Source organism: Solea senegalensis, linkage group LG8 (genome assembly GCF_019176455.1).
Source record: "Solea senegalensis isolate Sse05_10M linkage group LG8, IFAPA_SoseM_1, whole genome shotgun sequence".
Taxonomy (NCBI): domain Eukaryota; kingdom Metazoa; phylum Chordata; class Actinopteri; order Pleuronectiformes; family Soleidae; genus Solea; species Solea senegalensis.
The window spans coordinates 21,399,792-21,414,558 of record NC_058028.1 but is presented as its reverse complement, the minus strand read 5'-3'; the positions used below and the strand labels follow the sequence as shown (position 1 = coordinate 21,414,558).

The 14,767-nt window shown below is 42.1% G+C and overlaps 1 protein-coding gene across 6 annotated transcripts in view; it reads left to right on the top strand.

Moving 5' to 3' along the window:
* The window catches only part of fat3a (FAT atypical cadherin 3a), a 90,539-nt gene extending 77,017 nt beyond the window's left edge, over positions 1–13,522 (top strand). For 4 of the 6 annotated variants that reach the window (XM_044031789.1, XM_044031788.1, XM_044031787.1 and 1 more), the window contains 7 exons: positions 223–469; positions 2,043–2,196; positions 3,492–4,189; positions 5,411–5,524; positions 7,268–7,327; positions 9,141–9,176; positions 11,796–13,522. In XM_044031789.1, the coding sequence (XP_043887724.1) occupies positions 223–469; positions 2,043–2,196; positions 3,492–4,189; positions 5,411–5,524; positions 7,268–7,327; positions 9,141–9,176; positions 11,796–12,421 (1,935 nt within the window). In that variant the 3' untranslated portion in view covers positions 12,422–13,522. The remainder of the gene's footprint in view (positions 1–222; positions 470–2,042; positions 2,197–3,491; positions 4,190–5,410; positions 5,525–7,267; positions 7,328–9,140; positions 9,177–11,795) is intronic. The other 2 variants (XM_044031791.1, XM_044031790.1) reach the window with 1 other exon arrangement.
* The last annotated feature ends 1,245 nt before the right edge of the window (positions 13,523–14,767 follow it).

Sequence of the window (14,767 nt, the reverse complement as noted above, 5' to 3'; positions counted from 1 at the left end):
ACCACATCTCAAACCACCTCCAATTGAGGTTTCTGTGATGATGACATATTCAGGACTGAATGCGAGTACTGTAAGTGCGATCTGGCCGAGTCAGGATGTCTCACATGTCTCACTAATCAGCCGATTCGTCATGTGTCTTTACCTGTTTTTTCCCCACACTGCACGTGTTGAAAGGTGTGTGTTGTGAGTCCCTCTCTGGATTTGTTTACTGTCTCACTGCAGGTGCAGCACCCAAACTCTCGCAGCCTCATGGACTCCCAGAAGGACCCGCGGGTGCTGGAAGGGTTCCAGGGCTGCCTGGACTCAGTCATGCTCAACAACAACGAGCTGCCGCTGCAGAACAAACGCTCGCGTTACGCCGAGGTGGTGGGTCTGACGGAGCTGAAGCTCGGCTGCATCCTCTACCCGGACGCCTGCCTGCAGCAGCCCTGTCGCAATGGAGCCACTTGCACCAGCTTGCCCTCTGGTGGTGAGTGCAGAGGCTCACACGTGAATTGTGATCTGTAACTTCCTTAAACTTTCTTAAAAACACCAATTTAAATTTGATTACATACATATTAATGTGTGGACTGATATACAAGAATTCATGTCCAGTAATTACACATTACATTATGTCGTAAAGGTGTTTTTTTTTTTCCCCTGGTGACTCCCAGACCAAACTCACTATGGACTGATTCATTTTTAAAGATGTATTATATTTATTGGTACATTTGTGAAACCACACTAAAATACTAGAAACAGGAACAATGACCCCCATCAAAAGTGTCCTTGCTCCGTCTGTCTCAGCTCAGTCAACCTCATTGCGTGAGACGCAAGACACAAATATATTGTGTTCTTTTGAAAAAAGGCCCAGCAGTGTCTCGAAACAGATGGACTGTTGGTTTTTATTCACATTCGTCACACAGAGAGGAATCGTTTTGATGGTTGAGCCACATATGGTGCAAAGTGGTAAATAACTGTGAACCACAGTGTTTAGTGCTCAGGGGTCATAAATGAAAATGTCCACAATAATGGAACTCAGTTGCACAGAAAGAGACCGAGCCTGGTTACAAACTGGCTTACTTGTTAACATGAGTTAACAAGGATGAGTCTTTTTGTGAAGCCTGATCTCTTAGATAAACTTTAAAGAACTTAAAAGAACTGAGATATAACTTCAAAGAAATCCCGATACAATCAACATCAATCCCCTATTTGTCTAACTCCTACGTCTGCTAAAGAAACTGCTTTTCTAACAACGTCGATGGAAAACACCACAAGGTCAAGGGAAGACGTGGAGGAGAATTCTTAAGGAGTTAGACAAAGTCAAACATGTGTTTACACAATGTGACTGCACAAGATGGAGGGAGCCATTACCTCACTGGTGCACTCGTTATGTATATAATAGATGGTCATGAAGATTAAATACTATCATGTTTTTGTTCACCATCATTCCCCAAGAGAACAAATCCTAAAGCTTAGATGTTGTTTAGATGATATCACAATTGTTTTATTGACGTGTCTTCACTGGTGTAACTGTGATGGCGTTTCACCGGCTGACATAATCTGCTGTCTTAATGGAGGGTCCCGTGTTCTCTATACTAAAGGAGATAAGATAAAAAGCCCTGATGTGCTTTTATTTGATCAGCCAATCAATTCAGGACAAGTCATTCATTTTGGAACTGTCACCTGGACCTCGGCCCAGGTCTCAGGGAAGGTAAGGAATTACTGGAGTGGGCTGTGATCAGCATCTTACACTGAGGGAGTCAAGTGAATGTAGCAGCACACTGCAGATGTGTCTGTGTGTGTTGTATGCTATAGTAGCCCGACAGCAGGCTTAAATTAGTGCTATAGGTTCCTCATTTCCACTGCCTTGAGCAAAGCATCATGTGATCTGCTGTCAACTGTTGTTGACTGTGTTGTAGTTTACAAGTTTCACATTGTGCGTGTGTGTGCATTAATTACATTATATAGATGATTTGTATTTGAGACAAACAGCATTGTATACAGTCGCACTGATGCCTCTTAATATTTAACGAAGCCTCTCACGTCTCTCTGTGTGACAGGATTCTCATGCAGCTGCAACCCACAGTTCACGGGCGCGCGCTGCGAGCTGGAGATAACGGCGTGTGTTCCCAACCCCTGTCACAACGGTGGCGTGTGCAAGGCCATCGGCAACGCTTTCCTCTGCAGTTGCAGGAGAGGATTCAAGGGTTTGAAGTGAGTTCCCTTGCATGTACACAAAAAAGTAGTAAAGTAAAAAGTTCTTAAAAGCCACATTTACCGACATTGTAAATAGACATTTTGTTATATATAACACTGGTGGTACGTCTTTATGCAGATGGTCTTTGTTTATTTCATAGTATACTGTAAATATCCTGCCCAACACAACAGATGTGATGGAAAACAGAATCATCCTCAAACAATCAAAAAGATCTGTGGCTTGGTGTAGATAAAACTTAATAATTTCACAGAATGATCCTCAGGATTTGTTGGATGCTCACTCCAAAATCCCAAGCAGCTATTGAAGCACACAGCGTAAAGCTGCAATCAGACATGAACTGATGTCCAGACAGTCTCCCTCTGTCCAGATGGCCTCTATGTCCACTAAAGTTGTTCAGGATATTTTCCAGAATGTTTCCTGCCAGGTCGCCTCACTAAATTTCCAAATAATACACCCGAGTGTGCCCACGTGAGAATAAAGCAAGAAAACCTTTTGTGTCTCGCACCCTGCGCGCTCGAGCCAGGCTCCACCCCTCGCCTGCATGTTCTGGACATTCATGTAAAAGAGAAAATGTCCGGTGTATTTGTGCCTGAACATTTTCCAGAGTTAAAGTCTGAAACCTTCTGAAATGGGATTCCAGATTATTGAGTTCTTTTTAATAATCAAAGGAGTTGGTCTTCAACTCTCCAGATAGGATTATAAATTCTGCACTCAGCTTTTAATAATGCTTCAAATCTGATCCCAAAAGACACATTAGTACATCAAGGTGTTTAATGTCAAATATATTGAGCATTATAAAGATTTTATTGACTGCAATGTTTACGCATGACCACAAGGTGTCAGTAATGGATCAGAAGACACAATGACAGTGGAGAGCGTGTCTTAAAATCATTATAATGCTGCTGTGTTTGTTTAATTCATTCTATTACAGTGTCGGATGAAATTTGACTAGTTTTTTTTTATTATTTATTTGATTTCTTCAGATCTTTTACTCATAAAACGTGACAGAAACACAGTAAGTAGGCGTAGGGCTTTTCTTTTCTTTAAAGGAAGTGACTTTGACCTCGACTTTTGTCAATTTTCTTTTTTTTTTTTCAATCCCAACGTGCTCTGTTGTTGTGGGAGTGAGACACGTAACTCTGAGCCACTGTCTGATGATCAAATAACACATTAATCTCTGGAAATGAATCCAAAAAATATATTTTTTTGGGTGAAGTGTCCCTTTTGTAGTGTGTCATCTTACAAACATTCTCTTCCCTTGTTTCCTCCCCCCCATCATTGCTTCCTGCAGCTGTGAGGAAGATGTGAATGAATGTGACCGCAACAATCCCGAGGGCGAGTGTGAGAACGGCGGCGCCTGTGTCAACACTCACGGCTCCTTCTACTGTAACTGCACAGCAGGCTTCGTGGGCCAGCGCTGCAGCCTGCGCCCTGTCGTCGTCCCCAACATGCAGGCGGGCCACGCTGTCGTCGGGAAAGAGGAGCTGATCGGCATCGCCGTGGTGCTCTTTGTTATCATCACCCTCATCATCCTCTTCATCGCGTTCCGCAAGAAGGTTTTCCAGAAGAACTACTCCCGGAACAACCTGTCTCTGGTCCAGGACCCAGCCACGGCGGCGCTCCTCAACAAAGCCAATGGTGTCCAGTTTAAGACCCTCCACTGTTCACCTGGAGACCCCATCAACCTGTACTCGGAGCCAGTGATGGGGAGCGGCGGGATGATGGGGCCACCGCAGGTCCCCGTGAGGCCCATGGCTTACACGCCGTGTTTCCAAGGAGACCCACGCTCCACGCTGGAGAAGATGGTGGATGGACGCGGTGTGGAGCACACGGAGATGAGCACCTTCCACCCAGAGTCACCCAGAATTCTGTCAGGAACCATGAGAAGAGGGGTGGTGGTGTGCAGCGTGGCCCCGAACCTGCCGCCAGTGTCTCCCTGTCGCTCAGACTGTGACTCCATACACAAAAGCCCGTGGGACAGCGATGAGGGTGAGTGTAGAGCTGAAACAATTCATCGATTCATCGATTATTAATCGATTGCTAAACTATTTTGATAATCGATGCATCGGTTTGAAGCTTTTTCCATGATTAAAACGAGATTTCCGATTGTTTAAGCTTCTTAAATGAGAATTGTCTTCATTTCTTTGTTCTGGATAACAAAGAAATCATTAAAAGTCAATAATTTTGGTTTGTGGACAAAACATTTGGGAACATCGTCATATATCATCATAGTTTTCTGATATTTTATGGACCAAACGATTAATCGATTATGAAAATAATCGTTGGTTGCAGCTCTAGGTGAGTGTGTGTGTGTTTCTAGTACCAGTTTAGACTGAAACCCATTGCCAGCTGAGTTCACACAATTTGGAATAAGCCTGTCAGCTCCACACAACTCCACAATTTCCACTCGCTGGTGTGATCATGTTTAAAGAAGGAAGAGGATGAAAAATGCATTTGCATGCTGGGTCCCCATAGGTTTTAATGGCGGCTCAAGTAAAGACAGTAGTTTGCAATTGCTTATTAACAAGTGCAATTCAATCAGAATAAAACATGGAAATAGCAGCTGTGTTTGCTGCCGGCAAACGTTAATTAAAGAGGCTGAACTTCATCATGAAGAAAAGGCATCAGATTTATGGTTAATTCATACATTTGGAAAATATATTGATTCATTAAATTATTATCTATTATCTATTAAAGTTTTTTTTAAACTAAATGGAGTATTAATGTAACCGAGTTCTGAGGTCCATTGTAACTGCGGTGAAAGATCATTGTCACTGTCTGTTTAATTGTAAACCGTGTGCACCATGCGGAGAAAATAGGCAAGGGTTGTATTTTGAAGAAGAGCAGAGCAGCAGGCCTCTCTAATCTAATAACACAGGTGCCTAAATGAAAAGCGAGAAGACTTTCCACGATGCAGAGCCGCATATTCAGTGTGGCCCAGTTCTTACTGTTGGAGGCGACGGTCGCTGAGCTCACTCTCGACTGCCCGCGGCTATTTCTCAGCACGATGAGCACACAGAGCGCTGTCACCTCACCTGTTAGTAAGACACTGACTCGGTAAAGGTCATACAACCCCACTTCTAAAGCCATGAACCATCAATTTCATATCACAACTCAAGAGCTGTAGGAGAGACGGTGAGGTTGTAATTCTCATTCACAGTTATATATATATATATATGACCTGACCCCCCCCCCGCTCTCTCCCCACAGGTAAGATGGTTGACATGGCAGAAGAGGTCACATGCTTCTCAGGCAGCAACAAAGGCAGTAACTCCGAGGTGCAGTCTCTGAGCTCGTTCCAGTCGGACTCCTGTGATGACAACGGTAAGACACGTCGTTCGCAGGAAAGGAAGAGAGGTTCAGAAACCTCTCGGTATCACAGTTGTGCTGTGTTTCAGTTCATGTACCTAGATGCTGTGTTTGCGTGTTTATTATGTGTGTACACAGGGCGCCTGTGTCTTGTGTACGACGGTTGCGCTCACCGAGACACGTGGCGGCTCATGCTTGCTTGTTTCATGCATTTGTGAGAAAAAGTTTGGCCAGTGGTTTGTCCACCACTCGGAGGATGTCCCCCACAGACCCTGGTGTGTTTGGGATCACTCCACAGACCAAGACTAGGAGGATAAAGAGACAGAATCACCTGTCTCTCAATAATCTACCTTTGTAATATATTGACGAATAGTCACTGATTGACAATTTTAAAATAATTGAATCTTCATCCCAATGGCTACATATGCACATATACTTACATACACACATGCATGAAAGCTCACCAGGCTTTTAAAGAACCAGTATGTAACATCTAGGGTCGTTTAATGGCAGAAATTGAAAATAGTGAAAAACTTTAAAATAATGATAATAAAACATTATTGGGTTTCATAGCCTTAGAATAAGCCTTTTGTATGGCTGTATTTCCCTGAGTTGCAGTCTCACCATTAGATCCCACTTATTCTTAGACACTGGCCGATTAAAGGGAATGTGAGATTATTAAACAGTTAGAAACACATGTTTGGTGGCATTCATCTATTAAAAGTTGATGTGAACCTGTGCTATGGGCTCTAGAAAATGATTTTTAAAAAAAATGTAAGATATATAAAATGCAATAGATGCTCTGGAGATTCCATTGTAAGTCGCTTTGGATAAAAGCGTCTGCTAAATGACATGTAATGTGAGGCCAAAATCAAAAATGGAAACAACTCCGGTTTCAGTGGTGTTCTTAGGCACTTTGTGCGCTCGGAGCGTGACAAGTTCTAAAAGTGCTGTAAACATAAATGTCAGCTGAGATATTATTTGACTTTTGAAAAATTGATTACATATACACAGTAAAGTTTTTTTATAAATTTATTTTAAAGCTTTAATTGTGATTTTGGTTTGCTTACACTCCACATGGCCACAGTGTGACAGTCATCTGTCTCACTGCCATGGTTTCCTGACTCGACCCAAACTTTTCCTCACAACTGTACATGTGTTCCCTCTGGTAATTCCACAGCAGCATCATTGTCCACATCTCAGGGAGGCTGCGGGGATTCGGCAGCTTCACAGTGTGGTGTTGGTGGTCTTGGTGTTTGTGCTGGAACTGCGTATTTTGATTTTGTCTTCCATTCTCATTGCATTGTGTTGTGTTCACTTTATTTGCAAACCATTATGATTCACAGTTTTACTTTTCAGAAAATATCAACCTTTTTGAATTTTGCCTCAGCCATTGTCATTGCTGTGCTTGCTGGAGTCTGACTGTTGTCATCAGAGGGAAAAAGTGTGCGGACGCAGCAGATTATGTTCCAGTGCTTTTGGCTGTTTTATTATTGTTTTGTTCTCATGTGGCTTCCTTTGAATTTGTTAGTTGTCTTTGTGTAGTGGTTTGAACTACCTCCATATGCTGTATATTTACAGTACTGTGTGTAAATTGCCCCAAACATCCAAATCTTGACTATGTCAGTGGCGGACCAACGTCGGCCATAAGCTATGCCACAGGTGTGAGGGTACAAACCTGACCACACCGTGATAAGCAGTTTTCACTTTGAATGACTGTATTTCAAAACTTATGTCCTCCTTTCTTCCTTCCACAAGCCTCCATAGTGACCGTCATTCGACTGGTCAATGATGCAGTCGACACAATCGAAAGTGAAGGTACCACGTCTCATCCCCTTTGTGTCTATCCTCCACTCTTCTCTTCTCTTCTCAGTTCTTGTCATTGCAGAATCTCTTCTGAAAGAGGTGTCTCAGTTATACTAAGCGATATATAGTCTTAAATGTGTGGAAAAATACATAGATCAGCTCAGAATTTAACTTGTATTCCATTTGATCTCAGGTTTCAGAATATTATTTCATACATTTCATAGCAGTACAGTAATGGCCAAACATTGTTGCACCAACAGCTGACTCCTTGCAAGTTTTCATTCCAACTGATCAACCAACTGAGTTCCTACCTTTGAGGAGTGTCAAGCCTGGTTTGTTCTCCGTCATGCGTCACTTCTGAAATTGTAAAGCAATAGAAAATGGACAGAAAAAATGTTTTTGTGACACAGACGACGTCATTCTTTGGACCAAAACTTAATCTCCCTGTTGAGCTCTTGTTTGGTTAAAAAGACGTTCTGTCCTCTCAGTACAAGTAAATTCAAACTCTCTGTTTGTGCACTTATATCAACAGCTTCACACTGAACTCCATCCATTATCAAAGATGAAGAATAAGTAGATAAACGCAGTGTCTGTACCTGTCAGGACAATACATGTGAAGTGGCAACTGAAAGAGGGAAAGAGGGGAGAGGAGAGGCATAAATTGAAAAATGTTGTTTGACTTGAGCAACAATTATCTAACGCGTCGAGTAACAGACTGTAAATCAGGCTTCAGTCAGTGAGTAAGTGTATTTGGTTTGAAATGAAAACCTGCAGGCTGTTGGCTCTTTGTGTTACATGCACGATGCGGTCATCATCGGCACCTCTCAGTTTCTGGGTTAGCTCACACTACACAATTTTCAGCCCAATTTTCTGGCATCAATCGAGGGCAGTTAATACAGTATATAGAGTCCCACTAATGCTTCCCCAATGTGTTGCAGAACCTAACTTAATTTTAATCCAGCGGGAATTTCTTTAAAATGCTAGAATATTGTTTATTTAGATTTTTTTTGTGCTATACATGTATGTATGTATGTATATATATCTATATACAGTATATATGTATATGTATATATATATATATATATGTATATACATATATATATATATATATATAGATATATATATATATCTATATATAATTCCGGGTTTTTTTTCTTCATCAGTCAGGTGATTTCTAAATGTCATCTTTAATTCGCTAAAATTGTTTCCATTGCACTATTTTGCATATATAGTTTATCGATATTTAAGTCAACTGTTCTATCACCTTTAAACATTAAGACTTGATTGCAATAATAGTTGTTTTGTTTTTTTTATTTCCTACGGAATAGTATTAGGGCCACAAAGAAAAGAAAAGAAAACAGCATGAATTGAGATTAATGACATGAGATTAAAGCCCGAATTCTGATTCTTTTCTTAGAATTTTGACTTTAATCTCTAAATTATGACTTTTTAGCTTTCTGCTGAACGCTGTTTTATTCATTTATTTTACATGTGGCCCTAATACTTTTTTAATGCGCAATGGAAAAAATGCAAAAAGTGTGACGGAAATCAACCTAATGTCTGTTAAAATTTCCCGACAACATGAAAAACACACGAGATCTCAGAGAGCTGTGTAGTGTGACCTTCATAAAGCAGCAGGGTCAGATCAGCGCAATAGTTAATTTAAATAATCAAGTAAGTTATAATTTTTCCAGTAGTATCACAACAAATATAATTAAGAGACACCACTGCCTCTCCACTTTCAATCCTCTTCTATCCTGAGACCTTAGACACATTCACAATGCCAATGCTAAAGGCTTCTGTGTTATTTTCTTCCATCTGACAGTGTCTGTCATGGACCAAGGTCAAACCTACAACAGAGGTGACTACCAGCCCCTCCTCCTCCTCTAAGCCCACCCCTCCCTACCCATCCATCCTTCTTTCTATCTGCAGTGAGTAGACAAAATAGCAATTATTCAATGAAAATGGATTGAAGCGTGCAGTGACGAGGTTTACATGATAAACACTGCTGACCGTGTTTATTCAGGGCTCGTATTAGGATCGATGTCGCTCAGAAGCAGGAGCCTCTCTGCAGCTCATGTATATCCATGTCCTTTAAAGTCATGATTAGCAGACTTATCGCATGATGACTGACAAATAATCAGCACTTATTACTCAAGAGCTGATGAAGTGAAAGTATTTTTTTGTCTGATGCAGTCACGTCCAAGTGCGATACGGTGGCTGTACAGTAGCATGTCGCCGCATGCGTTCCCACTTTTCTACAGAAGCCCAAAATGGACAAACCAAATGTTGCTTCATGCATGGAAGGGGAGGAGAGAAGCAAGGGTTATTCCTTTGTGATAGAGGTGGTGAGACATGTTTGTAATGCATCATCATCAAACAGCGGGGAAGAAGACAGCTTCAGAAGACAGTCTCCTGAACATGGACGTGAATGATGTAGACGGCAGTAAATTAGCTGCACCTTTATCGTCAGTAACATGCAAACACAAGCAGATGGACAACCTGCTGTCAAAGCCCGTAGTCACACAATCACACCAGACAAGCGTCTGTGTGAAAATCAAAAACACGTTTGTGACTTAAATGATTTTGTCTACTCCCTGTGCCTTTCTACATCCATGTCAACCCAGCTGTGGTTTCACATTTTCATTCTTTTTTTCATTGATATATCATCTGCTTGCCTGATAAATGTGTGTGTGTGTGTGTGTGATTCCCCCCTCACCAACCACCCATTTCTCATTATGCTGAATGCTTGACTTAGCAGGCCAATCTATCTCTCAACCCCCCACATCCCCACTCTCTCTGCCTCTCTTTTGCCACCTTTGCTTTCCACGTTTTCCCCTTACCGCTTCCCCATCACGATCCTTTGAATTATGTAATCCAGTCCTGTGATGGTCCCGTACCCAGTTGTTGCTTGACGAGGTTTTCACAGCCTCCGTTTTCAGATGGCTTGCGTTCTGCTTTGATGCATGGATGTCTTTTTTTTTTTTATTTACTTTGATCTGACATTTTTGTTTTTTGTTGTTTTAACTCCACTCACCATGTGCTTTTTATGAAACCTGCCCTCAGTCACATGATTCTACAGGGTTCTTGGTAGCTTGTCCTCTTGGTCAGCCAAACCTTTGCGGTCATTCATGCTTTGTCAGCACACTGTTGGCTCCGGTGATCAGTACTTAACAATCTAGCATATCCTGAATGAGTCTAATGTCATTTCAAGACACAATGTGCTCAATCAGCACATTAACTCTGCTGTACTGTTAAAGGAGTACTTCACGGATTTGCATTACTACAATAGAGGTAGTATTTTTGAAAAATGATGCTTCCCAACCTCAGTTTTCCAATCATTGTTTACATTATGGGAATGAGGTCCTGCCCCCCTACGAGTGGCTCTAAAACGTGCGGATTTAGCGTTGCAGTTTCAAGTGTCACTGGTGGACACGTAACAAAGAAAAGGATGAAGATGTTTCTCGACTCAGAGGAAACTGAGGTTTCAAAAATACTAGCCCTATTCTAGTAATACAAAGCTAAATGGAAATCAGTGAAGTATTCCTTTAAGGCTTTAGCACACACAATTAAAGTAGCACCCCCGCAGGTCTCACTGCATTGGGCCAGTCATCATCAACTTGCAAGGTTACATTTTATTGGTTATCTCGTAAATGCTGGACAACTGAAATTGAAATAGTGGCTTCCAGGCATATTCAGCCGGCTGTTTTATGTAGCGTAGACACAGTGCGGGTAGTAAATTCAGACATTCCAGCATAAGAGGTAGTTGCCCCTTGTGACTTATCGATGATCTGGCATTCCCATCAAGCCTTTGACGCTTAAAAACAACAAAAAAATTCTCTGTTTTGTAATCGGGTAACGAAAATCCCTCACATAAAGTTAGAGTAAAGTTACGATGGTGGTTAAATATAGAACATATAGAATTTGTTCATACGATCCCAAGTGAGGTGCCCCACCATCCTACACGACCACTGACTGATAGAGAATAGAGATCTCTTCAGTCCCTTCTCAGGAAATTGTAAAAATTAATGCATTGGAGCCAGAAACCCGCCACCAGCTCATAAAGTAGTTGTTTTATATCACTTTGCTTGGCTGTACAAAAGGACAATTTCCCATGTGTTTGGAGTGTCCCTCCGACATCCAGACTCAAATGTTGCTGTTGTTTTGAACCCTTCAACATGGCTGCAGTCTTTTTGTTATGATGATCTCAGCATGCTGTGTCACCTGTGACCCCAACCCTCAGCGGCTCCTCTCGTGCATGTAACGTCCCCTCCAAAGACCTAACGTGTTTTCTGAACAGGTTGTGCCATGCCATGTACTTGACCTTCAACACCTCTGTGTATTGTCGATGTCACTGAACTCTCTTTGCCTGGTGCATACTAAAGGCATGTCTGACTGTGTGGACACCCATTTGTTGGCTCAGCTGTTCATTGTTCTTACTGTTGACCGCTACTCACCATCTCATCCTTCTACTGTGCAGCATATCACTGGGACACGTCAGACTGGATGCCTAGCACCAGGCTGTCAGACATTGAGGAGGCGCCAGCCTATGAGGCCGGTCCTGGCAGCGAGGTATCAGGCTCGGCCCGCCGTCTTGGAGGAAGCACCCGCGAACTGGAGTCCGACTACTACCTGGGGGGCTTTGACATTGATAGTGACTACCCTCCTCCCCATGAAGAAGAGTTCATGAGCCAAGACCAGCTGCCACCTCCGCTACCCGTGGGTGAGGACTATCCGGAGCCCTACACGCCGCTACCCACCAATCCGCCAGTCTCCAAGGAGAGCACTCTGAGCTCCGGGAGCACTGGGCGTCAGCATTCCAGGCCAAACTTCCATCCCAGCCAATATCTGCCTCCCCATCAGCTGCCTCTTGGGGAGGCGCCACAAGGGGACTTTGGCACTTGTGGCGTAACGCCAGGTAATGGGGACACTGATGACTCTGTGTCCCTGAACATGCGACTGTCTGTCGGTGCGTCGTCGGCCTCAGACATGTCGGTGCCAGGCGGGCTGGAAGATTCTGAACACGGCAGCGATTTCGACAGTATGGACGAGCTTCGCCGCGGGGTGACGATCACCACGGAGTCTCAGCAACAGACTGAGGTGTGACTGACCGGTCCCTCCAGGGATGATATAAGGGCATAAAAGTAGTGCAGTTGTCAGGAGAAGCACAGACGGATGCTTCGTCAAGAACAATAGGTTCTGCTACAAACACGTATTGTCAGAATGACCTTTTAATCGCAATATCTTTGTTTTACAGTACCAAATACAACAGATTTACTGTTAGTAGTCCCGTCTCCACCGTGCAGAACTGTCCAGTTCCAATAGGGAGTCATTTGTGATGTGAAAAGAATGGTGTAGAGAATGTCAGTAAGAAAGACTAATGCAGCAGAGAGAGACGTGTACAGAGGTGCTCGAGAAGAACTGAAAGGTAAGAAAGGAAAATCAGGAATGTGAAAAGATTGTGTAGTTGCCCGCTCCCTCACAGATGCCCATCAGACCAATTCTTTTTAAAAAGAGAAACCCCCAGTTTCCCTCTTTTTCCTTCTTGGATTTGTAAATTTTGTAGCGCTCCAAGCTTGTACAGACTTTGTAAAATAGGATGACCTTGCAGGTGAAAAAGTATGAAATAATGTTCTGGCCACATTTCAAAAAGCCATTTCTTAGTTTTGATGTGGAATGTGCTTGCCTCTTTTTGTTCCCCGTAAGTATTAAGTCTCTCATTGAGACGTGACATTTCGCTGATTCACCCTCATTAGCACAGAATGTTATGTGTGTCATTGATCTTTCATATCTCTCGCTTTGTGTTGCGTGGAAGCCAAAAGCTAATGGAATGATGTATTTTAAGGCCTATTAGACCAAGATCACACATCAAACTTGTCTCCAGATAAAACGCGGTGTCTACATTTACCTTTTAAAGACAGGATCATCATTGAATTGTAATATCAACTCGACAGGTTTCTGAGAGACAGTTATTATGGAACATGAAGCTAAGTAAAGTAACTACAGCGCACTGCCTGAAATAACAACAGTAAAGTCGTAATAATGCTTAATTTTGCTGGACTTCATTATTGTAATGGAGTTTTTTTTTCTATATTGTCGAATTTAGGGTCTGAATAATCTCAATATCAATGTTTTATGTGGTGAAAATGACATATTTAAGACATGGTTGTGACAAAACTGTTTACCTTCAGAAAACAATATTGGCAAGTTGTAATGTGACAGAAATCCTTTAAAAAAAAAAAAAAAGTAGGAGCCACAGCTTCTCTTAGCTTCAGTCATTTTGTTTTGAGAATTTGGATAATCTGTGTTGCACTTTTTGGTGATTCATGAGGTTTTTAATGGAATTTTAAGCCCAAGCAGAAATGGAAACCTTGAAAGACATTGACTATAAGGGCCCAGTCACCCATACACACAATTTGGATAAACTGTAAATAATAGAGCTCAACTATGACCAACAAATTGTAGCCTCCATCAGCCCAGTGCTTGGCTGATATTTAAAATTCCCCACGAAAGATGCACCTGCTCGTGTGGTAACACAAATATCTCAATAGCCAATCACATGGCAGCAACTTAATAATGAATGCAGGAGTTCAGGCATGATCAACATGACCTGCCAACCTTCAACGTGAGCGTGACCAGACGAGTTAGAAGATAAAAAAGGTAATAGATGTTCTACAGCAGTGGTCACTTTATTAGGTACACACAATACCTACAGAGGCGGCCAGTGAGTGAGTGTGAGAGTATTCAGCATTGTAAGAAACATCATCCGTTGCGTTTGTGTATGCGTGACTGTATCATCTCTCTGACTGAGTATAAGTGATTTTGCATTCCAGTGTTTATTTGTCACCGTGTCGCATCTTCACCTCGTCTGCAGACACAGATCAAACCTTTGTCAAGGACACTAATGGCTGACTTTCCATAGGGCCTTGAGTATAGAGAGCACATCCGCCTGCTTCACATCATCACTGTATTGTATTATACTGTATATCTATCTGATCTGCTCAGATATCAGCGTTCTTTTCTTTCTTTGTAAAAGGTGTATGTTTAAATCTCTGTACAGTGTACATAGCTAGGATGTTAAAATGCAGATTTTGTAGATATGGAATTGCCATCCTGAACTGCCTTTGAATCTTTTTTGTTTTGTTTGTACGACTATTTCGATGTGAATGTTGACAACAAGCGACCTTGGATTAATCAGATATTTGCTCATCGTTTTAAGTCTCTTCGTGTCGCTCATTTCACTTCCGCACGAATGCCATTTCAATATCATAGGTGAGTATTGAATTCAGACATTACATCTCAGCAGATATTTTGTATTTTGTTGAAACATTTGTAAAAGGTAATGAGGGAATCTTTTTGTACATTTCCTTTCATATCTGGGAGGAATTTGATGAATTTCTAGTGCTCTTTTCAGGTGTTTGTTTTCAAATGCATTAGCCAGTGTCCAAAATA